The sequence below is a fragment of the Scyliorhinus canicula genome, chromosome 18 (assembly GCF_902713615.1).
Source record: "Scyliorhinus canicula chromosome 18, sScyCan1.1, whole genome shotgun sequence".
NCBI classification, from domain to species: Eukaryota; Metazoa; Chordata; class Chondrichthyes; order Carcharhiniformes; family Scyliorhinidae; genus Scyliorhinus; species Scyliorhinus canicula.
The window spans coordinates 11,839,870-11,852,873 of NC_052163.1; the positions used below are offsets into that span (position 1 = coordinate 11,839,870).

At 44.5% G+C, this 13,004-nt stretch overlaps 1 protein-coding gene across 6 annotated transcripts in view; it reads right to left on the bottom strand.

Annotated features, from left to right (window-relative positions):
- Positions 1–13,004, bottom strand: part of hgs (hepatocyte growth factor-regulated tyrosine kinase substrate) — a 39,554-nt gene that overhangs the window by 23,151 nt on the left and 3,399 nt on the right. For all 6 annotated transcript variants that reach the window (XM_038777007.1, XM_038777010.1, XM_038777013.1 and 3 more), the window contains 6 exons: positions 10,178–10,253; positions 8,630–8,722; positions 5,681–5,804; positions 3,823–3,875; positions 2,898–2,966; positions 2,435–2,559 (listed from right to left, as the gene is read on the bottom strand). In XM_038777007.1, coding sequence (XP_038632935.1) covers positions 2,435–2,559; positions 2,898–2,966; positions 3,823–3,875; positions 5,681–5,804; positions 8,630–8,722; positions 10,178–10,253 — 540 coding nt within the window. The remainder of the gene's footprint in view (positions 1–2,434; positions 2,560–2,897; positions 2,967–3,822; positions 3,876–5,680; positions 5,805–8,629; positions 8,723–10,177; positions 10,254–13,004) is intronic.

A 13,004-nucleotide genomic window follows, 5' to 3' on the forward strand; every position in this document is an offset into this window, starting at 1 on the left:
TCATTACAGCAGTGTGTAATGCTCAATGTAAACGTATCATTACAGCAGTGTGTAATGCTCAGTGTAAATGTATCATTACAGCAGTGAGTAATGCTCAGTGTAAATGTATCATTACAGCACAGTGAGTAATGCTCAGTGTAAATGTATCATTACAGCACAGTGAGTAATGTTCAGTGTAAATGTATCATTACAGCAGTGTGTAATGCTCAATGTAAACGTATCATTACAGCAGTGTGTAATGCTCAATGTAAACGTATCATTACAGCAGTGTGTAATACTCAGTGTAAATGTATCATTATAGCACAGTGAGCAATACGGAGTGTAAATGTATCATTACAGCACAGTGAGTAATGCTCAGTGTAAATGTATCATTACAGCACAGTGAGTAATGCTCAGTGTAAATGTATCATTACAGCAGTGTGTAATGCTCAGTGTAAATGTATCATTACAGCACAGTGAGTAATGCTCAGTGTAAATGTATCATTACAGCAGTGTGTAATGCTCAGTGTAAATGTATCATTACAGCACAGTGAGTAATGCTCAGTGTAAATGTATCATTACAGCACAGTGAGTAATGCTCAATGTAAATGTATCATTACAGCACAGTGAGTAATGCTCAATGTAAATGTATCATTACAGCAGTGTGTAATGCTCAATGTAAATGTATCATTACAGCAGTGAGTAATGCTCAGTGTAAATGTATCATTACAGCACAGTGAGTAATGCTCAATGTAAATGTATCATTACAGCAGTGAGTAATGCTCAGTGTAAATGTATCATTACAGCACAGTGTGCAATGCTCAGTGTAAATGTATCATTACAGCACAGTGAGTAATGCTCAGTGTAAATGTATCATTACAGCACAGTGAGTAATGTTCAGTGTAAATGTATCATTACAGCAGTGTGTAATGCTCAGTGTAAATGTATCATTACAGCACAGTGAGTAATGCTCAATGTAAATGTATCATTACAGCAGTGAGTAATGCTCAGTGTAAATGTATCATTACAGCAGTGTGTAATGCTCACTGTAAATGTATCATTACAGCACAGTGAGTAATGCTCAGTGTAAATGTATCATTATAGCACAGTGAGCAATACGGAGTGTAAATGTATCATTACAGCACAGTGAGTAATGCTCAGTGTAAATGTATCATTACAGCACAGTGAGTAATGCTCAGTGTAAATGTATCATTACAGCACAGTGAGTAATGCTCAGTGTAAATGTATCATTACAGCAGTGTGTAATGCTCACTGTAAATGTATCATTACAGCACAGTGAGTAATGCTCAGTGTAAATGTATCATTATAGCACAGTGAGCAATACGGAGTGTAAATGTATCATTACAGCACAGTGAGTAATGCTCAGTGTAAATGTATCATTACAGCACAGTGAGTAATGCTCAGTGTAAATGTATCATTACAGCAGTGTGTAATGCTCACTGTAAATGTATCATTACAGCACAGTGAGTAATGCTCAGTGTAAATGTATCATTATAGCACAGTGAGCAATACGGAGTGTAAATGTATCATTACAGCACAGTGAGTAATGCTCAGTGTAAATGTATCATTACAGCACAGTGAGTAATGCTCAGTGTAAATGTATCATTACAGCACAGTGAGTAATGCTCAATGTAAATGTATCATTACAGCAGTGAGTAATGTTCAGTGTAAATGTATCATTACAGCACAGTGAGTAATGCTCAATGTAAATGTATCATTACAGCACAGTGAGTAATGCTCAGTGTAAATGTATCATTACAGCACAGTGAGTAATGTTCAGTGTAAATGTATCATCACAGCACAGTGAGTAATGCTCAGTGTAAATGTATCATTACAGCAGTGAGTAATGCTCAGTGTAAATGTATCATTACAGCACAGTGAATAACGTTCAGTATAATAGTCCAAGACTGGACATGGGCTCTGCCCCTTTCTCTTCGGTTCCAATTTTGAACCACATACAGCAGCGGAGGGAAGGTTACATCATCCCCACTTAGGAGAAAAAAAGGAATCATGAGTAACTAATGTGTAAGGAAAGTTTCCTGAAGGGACGATACGAATATGGTGACTGGATTGTGCAGATGATCGATCCAATGATGCCACAACACAAGGTGGATTGCTCCTAAACTGCTTACAGGTCGTGAGTTTTGTGTCGACCAGGAGTAACTGATAAAGGATTTACACACCCTTTGTAACACAGGAATAGCGAGACTCTAAATTCTGAGACGACAGGTTTAAGTCTGTATGCCCCCCCCCCCCCCCCCCATAAGGAAATGCCTTACCTTTGCTCAGCATCACCCAGAAACTATGCAATTATAGAGAGGCGTACGACAGGAGACCCTGCAGTGCACAGCGACTCCATCACGGAAATCCAACTAGCCATCCCTGCACATTAACCGGGTCTGAATTCCTACAGATTAAGACCAAAGTTACTAACTTGTTCAGCAGCTCAAAGCATGGCTCACAAACTCGGACTTCTTTCTCAATCCCAAATTTGGGGATCGTGGAGGACTTGGAGGAACATTTCCCGCAGAAGATCTGGCCACATGCCCTGCAATGATGCTGTCAAACAAAATTAAAACAAGAGAAGGATATTGAACTAACAATCCAGCATTGCTCAGTTTGCAAAATGCTTATGTGCTTAAAAAGACTATCCAGTTATTCACCTTGCTGTTCAAAAATTATCCTACATTACAACAACTGTACTCCAAAGGTACTACTTTATGGGCTATGAAGCAGCATAGTTATGTTGTAAAAATCAAACTCTTTTGTTCTAACCTATCCCTAGTAATGGCATTGACTGCCAAAACATTTTAACCAGTTATTCAATGGGATTCGCATGTTAGAACTGATAACGGAGCAATAATAAAATCCACAGAAAAGGCTGAGGATTAACTTACTTTCCTTGTTACTACTCCAAACTGCACTCTGCACCGGTGGCATTCTTCAGCATCGACCCAATCTGGAGCCTGCAGAGAGACCAAAAAAAACAACCCTCAGCCAACTCTGGACTCGAGGCAAGATTTTCTCTTGGTTCACAAGTCGCTGCCATGTTATAACAGTGACAACACTGTTGGCTCATTGGCTGTGAAGCACTTTGAGACGTTCAGCAATTGCTGAAGATGCTGTGTATCTGTGAAATCCAGGTTTCTTTTCTTCGAAACAGTGGTGGTCACCGCCCTCCCCCACCACAGGAACTAGGCGCAGGCATCATTAATGCAATATTCAATAGAAAATAAATCCTGCGCTAATCATAGGGTTTTAAAAAGTACGCTCTTCTGATACTCATGCACAACTTTCCACAGTAAATATGGACTCACAAAGAAGAGTGCTTGTTGTGGCAAACTCACCAACTTCAATGTTTGATTAAGAAGGACCCAATATTCGAAACATCGGATTTGATCATAGAATCCCTATAGTGCAGGATGACAACATTCGGCCCATCGAGTCTGCGCCGACCCTCTGAAAGAGCACTTGATCCAAGTCCACTTTCCCAATAACCCCTTAACCTAACCTACACATCCCTGGACACTAAGGGGCAATTTAGCGTGGCCAAGGCACCTAACCTGCACACCTTTGGGCTGTGGGAGGGAACCGGAGGAATCCCACGCAGACACGGGGAGAACGTGCAGACTCCACACAGTCACCCAAGGCCGCAATTGAACCAGGGTCCCTGGCGCAGTGAGGCAGCAGTGCTAACCACTGTGCCGTGTTGAGCAGTAAATCGCCACAGCAGAAAGCACCATCCTCCTTGCCTTCATTTTACACGTTATAGAATTTATACCAACTGTAAATAAAAGGGGAAGCTGGCATTGTCCCACTTACCCTTTCAGAAACAAACATAGCATCACTCTCTTTAAACTCCGGAAAGATGTTTCCTGCAATGATGGCATTAAAATTAAGACACAACATTAAAACACATGCGCTGCATGTCTTAACCATTATACACATGGCTTACACACTTAACACCCACTATTCAGTGCCAGCCTAGCACTCTGCATGTAGTACAGACATACACCTTAGCAAATACCCCAGAACAGAGAGAAGTTGGTTGCAAGAGACCTTCCTGTTTATTTCCTTTGTTCCCATTTCTTTCACTTCATTTTTATTATTTTGGTCCGTAGACCCATAATCGGGATGTGCCTTTAAGCAGAAGATTCAAAGTTAAACAGCCTGCTTGCCAGGACATTGTGTTCCCAGGTTTTCTATTTCGGAATGGAGAAGCCACACTCCTCGGCACCAAGTGGATCTTAGGAACAAGCTTTGGAGAGGGCCTTGGTTTGATTGGTTAACTGGCAGCCTGTGGGTTGGCCAGGGGCAGTGTTCTGCCTGACAACGGTCAGTGATTGGTTCCTGTGTGCTGCTTTCTGAGACTTGAAAGTGAAAGGAATGAACTCCAGGTCTCTCTCCCTTGAGGTTGAAGTGAAGGAACTGCTCTATTGTTCTGAAAGCAGCGAGTGCCTGGCAGACACTTTGCTGTGAATCTGAAATGACTCAGTCTGCAGAGAAAGTAGACCACCTTGCCAGAGAATGTCATCGCAAGCCTAGAAGGAAAAAGTGCCTAAACAAAAGCTTGAACTTCAGAAAGACATTAACTGGAAGCTATCCCCGTGCATCAAAGATCCTTATCCTTTTGATTTTATCAACATTTCCTTTCCCTTTCCACCACCCTTTCCCCTCTGTGTTGTTTTGTGTGTGTGTATGTGTATAGAGAGTGGGGTGAGTTAGGAAGGGGGTGTTGGGAAAGGGGTTTAATTATAATACTGTACATAATAAATGGAAAGGCTCAGGGACTTGAGGTTGTTTTTGTTAGAGAGGAGAAGGCTGAGAGGTGACTTAATAGAGACATATAAAATAGTCAGAGGGTTAGATAGGGTGGACAGTGAGAGTCTTTTTCCTCGGATGGTGATGACCAACACGAGGGGACATAGCTTTAAATTGAGGGGTGGTAGATATAGGACAGATGTCAGAGGCAGTTTCTTTACTCAGAGAGTAGTAGGGGTATGGAATGCCCTGCCTGCAACAGTAGTAGACTCGCCAACTTTAAGGGCATTTAAGTGGTCACTGGATAGACATATGGATGAAAATGGAATAGTGTAGGTCAGATAGGCTTCAGATGGTTTCACAGGTCGGCGCAACATCGAGGGCCGAAGGGCCCGTACTGCGCTGTAATGTTCTATGTTACTTGCGTTTAAAAGTTACAAAGTTTCTTGGGCTCAACCAAGGACCTCGAGTATTTTAAATAAGATCTAATTTCTCTCTGTCGCGACTCTGGGCCAAGTGGGGCTGGAATTGACCGCGCGCTAGCCCAAGGTGTCATGATGTTGTGAAAGAGCACACAATTTGAAATTTAAAAAGGGAAAAGCTACTGGAGCTAACAAAATGCCAGTGGGGCAAATGGTCTACTTCTGCTCGCATCTACTGAAACTAAATGTTTGTGGGGGAGGTGGGGGGAGTGTCAGGCCAGGCTATTTGGACTATGATATTCCCCCACAGCCAAACAGCTACACCCCACTCACATGAGACAGTCACTCGAAGGAGTGACCAGAAAACTACATCCCAGCCTGATCCAGCAAGTTAAGCTCTAGAAGGGAGCGCTGAGAAGAGGACAGGGAAATGAATGACGTCATTTAGAAGTTGGCAAATTCACAGATGCCACCATTTGCTGTTGAGATTTTCTCACCTTCGACCTTCATGATCTGGTAGGTGTCCTGTACCACTTTGTACTTGGGTTCATTACGGAAAGCCTGTGCCCAAGCCTGGATCAGCTGCAGGATCTTGGTACGAACATTAGATTCTGTCTGTTTCTGCGAAGCACAGAACATAAAAGCTTACTGAAAGAGTAACAAAGCCAGTAAGATAGAGAACCATGGTTCCCGCGGAACCAACATTCAGTTGTACAATACACCCGGTAACAACATTAATATAAAGCTCCCTGCAACTAAATTCCAGTTTAACGGAGCCGGGAAGAGGGCTGCCAATTGAGATGTAGCGCTAGAGTCTGTTGGGAAGGTATCGCGTAGCAATTTAAACTGAGCGTTTGCTGCGCCATTTGTTTTAACACAACACTATGGTTAATTCTAATCACTTGGGCCCCAAATCCAGAATTAGAATTCTAAATGGGCACCGTATAATAATAACAACAACAATCTTTATTATTGACACAAGTCGGCTTACATTAACACTGCAATGAAGTTACTGTGAAAATCCCCTGGTCGCCACACTCCTGCGCCTATTCAGGTACACTGAGGGAGAATTCAGAATGTCCAATTCACCTAACAGCACGTCTTTCAGGGCTTGTGGGAGGAAACCGGAGTGCCCGGAGGAAACCCACCCAGACACAGGGAGAGCGTGCAGACTCCACACAGACAGTGACCCAAGCCAGGAATCGAACCCGGGTCCCTGATGCTGTGAAGCAACGGTGCTAACCACAAATTCAATCATGTAAAAGTAATTTAAACAGGGGAAAGGGTGGGAAAAGAGAAAGAAAATGGGGAGAGGTGTTGGGAATTCTGCTCTTTTTTAAAAATTGTAATAAAATTACTTCAATGTTGAGTGTATTTCAGCACAGCAGCTCAGATACACTAACGATGCAGGTATCGGAGAGAATCTGGAATCCTTAGAAACTTCTGATATTCTAGGTTTTAACATTTGAGACCCAACAACAATTTAACCCATCCAGTGGGGGTGGGAGAGGGGGCAAACACTGTGTCAACTTTGAGGCCGGCAGGTCAGACAGGTCAATCCACTCACGAAGCGTGTGCGGTGTCACTGCCTCAGAACGAGCTTGTTTCACCTCGCAGGAGGTAAATCTGTGCAGAGAGGCAGACAGTGAGCGCTGTGAAGACCACAAAACCCCAAAAGGTTGGAGCCTCGGGCTGTTTAATTATCCTGTGATGTTGGCTCACCTGAATCACCACAGTGTCAGCAAATTCAGCCTCAGTCAGGTAATCCCCGTGCAACAGGGAGAGGAACGTTATAAATCACAAGGCACATGATGTCATCAGGAAGTAGATGCTGTTAACGGGAGGCAGAAGCCGCCCTGACAATCACCTGGGATTATTTCCAGGTTAAAAAAAAAAGTTTCAGGATATACTGCAAATAGCGGAGTTTCCTGCTTAAAGAAAAATTTATTGCGGAAGTCAATGCGAGTTGGGTGTTTCCAACAAACCATTTTCGTCATTAACCAGTGGGTGGTAGGGGGTCATTACTGATGTTTGGGTAACACCATCTAAAACACACAGACACAGCACAACGATTCAAAACATTAAATACAGCCTGTGCTGGAAATGTGAAATAAGAGGAGGAAATGCTGGGAATACTCAGCAGGTCAGGCAGCTTCGGTGGAGAGGGAAGCAGAGTTCACATCTCAGGGGAATGAACCTTCATCACAACGTTATATTGATTGTTACCCATGGGGCTATGGCATTCAATAGATGTGGGGGTAGGAGAAGGGAGGCAATGATTAATCGGCTCGTCAAGTTTAAACTTGAAAAACAAGCTGTGAATTTGAGAGAGAAAAATAAATCGAAAGGTGGGGGGGGGGGGGGCAGAGGAAAGTGGGAAATAGAAAGAAGAAATCCAGGCAGAATGTATAAGCTGCCAAAATGGCTTCAGAGCCGCTCTTTCCAAATTATTTGCACATGGCGGAGTTATTTAAAATGAAGAGGTATCATATTTGTATTATTTCATTTTTAAAAGAGTGGTATTACAGTTCTCCATTGTTCCCCACCTCTCCTGTCGGCTTTGGACCCGATCCCCCATAGGTGGATTGGCCATGCTAAATTGCCCGTAGTGTCCTAATAAAGTAAGGTTAAGGGGGGGGTTATTGGGTTACGGGTATAGGGTGGTTACGTGGATTCGAGTAGGGTGATCATGGCTCAGCACAACATCGAGGGCCGAAGGGCCTGTTCTGTGCTGTACTGTTCTATGTTCTAGGTAAGGTCCACTCGATTGATTCCTGGTGGTGGGGGAGAGAGTTATCTTAGCAGGAAGGAAGGTTGGACAGTTTGGGCCTGTATCCACTGGAGTTTGGAAGAATGAGAGGTGATCTTATTGAAATATACAAGATCCTGAGCAACTTGACAGGGTGGTCGAGGAGAGGATGTTTCCACTTGCGGCAGAGACTGGAGCTAGGGTACACCGTTTAAAAATAGGGGATCTCCCATATAAGATGGAAATGATAGACTTTTTGTTTATAAATCTCAGAGGGTTGTTAGTTTGTGAAATCTCCTTCCCCAGGGAGCAGTGGTGGCAGGACCATTGAATATGTTTACGGCTGAGGTAAATTGTCTCCGTTGTCAATCAAAAATCGAAGGCGACGATGAGCAGATAGGACAGGCCACAGTCGGATCAGCCATGGTCTTACAGAATGGAAGAGCAGGCTCAAGGGGCTGAGTGGCCTACTCCTAATGAATATGCACGTTTGTTCCTACGTTCCACATCTCACTCCATGGAAACAGTGGAGCTTGTTGCCCTTCTGGCTGAGTCGGCAGAGACTAGGAATTACAGTCGCACAGTCCAGTGCTGTACTGGACACAGAGCACTTTATCAACTGAGGCATTGCAGCAGGCAAGGCCTGAACTTTAGCACAGTTTGTTCCAAAACTGGTGCAAATGGTTACGCAAGTTACCTTAAATAGCTCCTTGAGCTCCTCCATTGTTTGTTTATTGGCAACTTCATCGTGAACAGTCTGGCCACAGTTCTTCACCACAGATTCCAAAACCTGGAGGAGGAATCAAGCAACAGATATGAAAATACAGGGTTCCGTCAAAACAGACTGACCACTTCAATCTGGCAAAGCTCCGAGATCACTCCAGAGAACTCCTGGCTAAGCGTGCCAGACTCTCATGGAGCGGGGGTCATCGAGTATAAGATGCGTTTTGTCCCAGTTCAGAAGTTTTAAACAGGAATGACATATTTGCAAAGATTTTTGGAGATACTTGCAAAACATAATCTCACGCTAAAATAAAAGCAAAATACTGTGCAGATGCTGGAGATTGGAAATAAAAACTTAAAATGCTGGGAAAGCTCAGCGGGTCTGACAGCATCTGTGGAGAGAGAAACAGAGTTCACGTTTCGAGACCAGAGGACTCTTCCTCAGAGCTCGAACCGTTAACTCTGTTTCTCTCTGGACAGTTTAACCAGCTTTTTCTGTCTTTATATCGAGTCACTTTCTGGGAATATTATCCTTACAAAAGAAACGCACAGTTGTTCTTCCCCATCGGAGGGCTGCTGTACGTTTGTAGAAATCAAGCGTGTTTCAAGTTGCATTTGTCAGTCCCTATTCCCAGTGGACAGTCACGAACAAAACACGGACCTCGGTTATCGGATTGACAGAACCTACTGCAACGTCAAGGCAGGTCCCAACAAACCCTCACAAAACCCCGGTCCCTGCTTCTGTCCGATCTATTGTCCAGCACGGACGGTCAAATTTACCTTCCAACACATTCCACATCTTATTCTACAGCCCCATCTTCCTCGATGCCCACTGTCAACTCTGCAAATGATTCTCCGGTCACAAAACTTTCAGCAAAACGCACTTCACAAGGTCAGATAGTAACCAGGCACTTGGAAAAGATTAAAACTTGACAGCTATGGGTACAAATAATGAACAACCCTGGACCCAGACTGCAGTCTCCCAAAGTAAATCCAGTGCAACTCACATACAACAAAAAGTATTAAGCTTCTAACAAGCAGATTAGTCTCCAGTTAACAGCAACTTATTCCTTGTTCATTATCAAGCGGTTTCTACAACCTGCACATTTCACTTCCTGAATGACTAACTGAATGACACAATTTACTGCACTTGTTTAATCAGCAGTACCTTTACTCTCTCTCTCTCTCTCCCCTATACCATTCGGTTTGCTATACCACGGCCTAACCTGGCAGCTGTGATGGTGGAATTGGCAGCTTTCACTGGAGCCGTGCTGCAGCAGTGCTAGTCACGCGGGATCACACCCCACTCCCCAACACCAGCGTGGTACAGCAATTCAGTAACATGTCACCCGCGCGAGTCGCCGCTGTTCACCACCAATGTTATCAAACGTCCCAACAGTCGAACAACACAACTCAATCCTGTATTCGCTCAGAGCAGGAGGAGTTATTACAAAGTTCACTGTCTAGACTGTACCCTGGTTAAAAGCTGAGTAAGCTGCAAGTTGTAACGAGGAAAGCTCACCTCAAGACTGTAAAGAACCACATGGGGATTTTTATCATTCAGCTTCTTCTTGATGGCACCAACTGCGTATTTAGCCCTATACAAAAGAAAAGCTGCAGTTAAAACAAGATCGCAACCCAAAATACCCTTTTTTAAAATAAATTTAGAATCCTCACGAAGCCGTGAGGCAGCGGTTCCACCGCACCGCCCCTCCAAAATATCCTTTTGATGATTTATAAAAGTCACAATCGCCATAGGTGACTACCAGGGCTACGGGTTAAGATTGGTCCGTTTTTCCTTTTCTTCTCATCTTGTGGGGCAGTGCACTGCTTCTGTGTCTAACCCACTGCAGAGCTGGGCTCGGCTCCTCAACACCTGGGAGAAATGGGACCAAGTGTCAATGGATTGTTCAGGGATTCCTACCCCACCTTCCGTCTCAGGAAGTGATAGAGGGGGGAACACCAGCATCAACAAGCCCCCTCGTACATCAATCACCCCCACAAAGTCTCAGTAAACAGAATGAAAACATTCAATTGTTGGGCAACACAAAACTCAATTCACTCGATCATCAAATTAAACTCAGAAACCACTCGGCCGGGGGGGTGGGGAGGGGCTGCCATTCCGTAGGGCAGGGACTCACTTTAGGTACCTGGGGGTGCAGGTTGCCCAGGAGTCCGGGGGGGGGGGGGGGGGGGGGGGACATTTCTAGCTTGGTGGGGTGAAAGCTGATCTGGCAAGGTGGGATGGTCTCCCTCTGTCACTGGCAGGTTGGGTACAGGCAGTTAAAATGAACATGTTGCCGCGATTTCTGTTTATTTTTCAATGCCTGCCGATTTTCCTGCCAAAGGCTTTTTGCAGAGAGATTGAGGGATTACTTCGTTCATATGGGGAGGGAAGGAGTTAGAAAGGTGCTGCTACAGAGGGGCAGGCAGAGGGTTTGGGTCTTCCGAACCTGATATACTACTACTGGGCGGCGAATGTGGAGAAGGTACGGAGCTGGGTCAGAGGGGTTGATTCCTAGTGGGTCAGAATAGAGGTGAGTTTGTGCAGGGGGTCAGGACTGAAAGCACTAGCAACAGCGCCGCTCCTGATACCCCCGGGGAAACACTCAGGGAGTCCAGTAATAATAGCTTCATTGAGAATTTGGAGGCAGTTTCGCCAACACTTCGGGTTGGGGGCAGGGTCAAGGAAATGCCGATTCGGGGGAGCCACAGATTTGAGCCAGGGAGGTGGGATAGAAGTTTTCGGAAATGGGAGAGAAGGGGATTAAGACACTAAAAGATTTGTTTCTTTGGGGTCAGTGTGCAGGATTGAAGGAGCTGGAAGCGAAGTATGGGCTGGGGCAGGGAAAATGTTTAGATACATGCAGGTTGGAGATTTTGCCAGAAAGGAGTTACAGAGCTTCCCGGAAGCCGGCCTCCACATTGCTGGAGGAGGTGCTGACGACAAGGGGACTAGAGAACGGGGTAGTGTCAGCGGTTTACAGAGCTATTTTGGAAGAGGAGAAGGAACCACTGGAAGGGATCAAAGCAAAGTGGGAGGAAGAGGTGGGAGAAGATATGGAGGAGGGGGTCTGGTGTGAGGTGCTCCGGAGAGTGAATGCCTCCACCTTGTGCACGAGGTTAGGGCTGATACAGCTGAAGGTGGTATACAGAGCACACCTCGCGAGGGCAAGGATGAGCCGATTCTTTGAAGGAGTGGAAGATGTTTGGGGGGGGGGGGGGGGGGGTGTTAATGGTGACTAATTCCTTTTTCTCATTTGTATATGTGAACATGCGGGCTAATATTTGGGGTTTGGTGGGAGGATGGGATCGTTGTTATTGATATGGGGATTGACAAATGTGTTACTGATTATTGTTTATTGTTGGTGGGTGTAAATTTGGGAGAAAATGTGAAAAAGGAGAATAAAAAAATATTTAAAGTAAAAAAAACAGATCTTCACTCAATCCCGAGGAGCCCTGCCTCTCTAACGCATTCCCGGATTTCCTTTGCTCACCAATAAGGACCATGCCTTTGGTCGTCTAGGCCCCAGTGTCAGGAATTCCCACCCTTAGACGCTTTCTCCTTTAAATTGATCCCCAAAAACTACCTCACCTTTTCCAATCTGGCTCAGTCTCAAATTATACCTGATAAAGCTTGTGTGAAGCACTTTGACCATGTAAAAGGCTGTATATAAATGCAAGTCATTGTCTTGGATTCGCTCTCAAACTTATAACCACTTTACAATTACATTCTGGACGGTGGGAGGAAAACAGACACTATGGAATGTTGCTGCTCCACTTTGCTCCTTCTGGGCTGTTTCACAGATATCTCCCATCCAGCAAACAATGACGTTGTTTCAGCATTGGGAGGCGTGGCTCTGACTAATGCATGCAGTCCACATGACTGACAACACACCACTTTAACATTCCACCAACAATACTTTCAAACACAGCAACACTGTCTTGTTGCTTTACACTAATCGCAGATTTTAAAATGCTGGTGGGGGGTTGGAGAAGAGAGAGAGAGAATTATTTTTTATTTGGAAATCTCACTTTAACCTGCCAATTTTAAAAGTCATGCTTCAGACATCCAAGATTTGAATGACTTTAAATCCTGGCAGAGCTTTTTAACTAGGCTCTTCGCCAGAGGCCAAACGCCTTGCAATGGTACTTGGGCGAGGTATTTGAGTTATGAAACAGTTATACCAGAGCATTATAGGGTCAGGGTTTCAGAGCAACAGGAGGACATCTCGCAGGCCACTGATCCATCCATTTTATTTGTCATGGCTATACTATTATTTTAATCTCCATATCTCACTGCTCTGCACAAACCTTAAAACTCTTAGCTCTCTCAAGTGAACATCTAC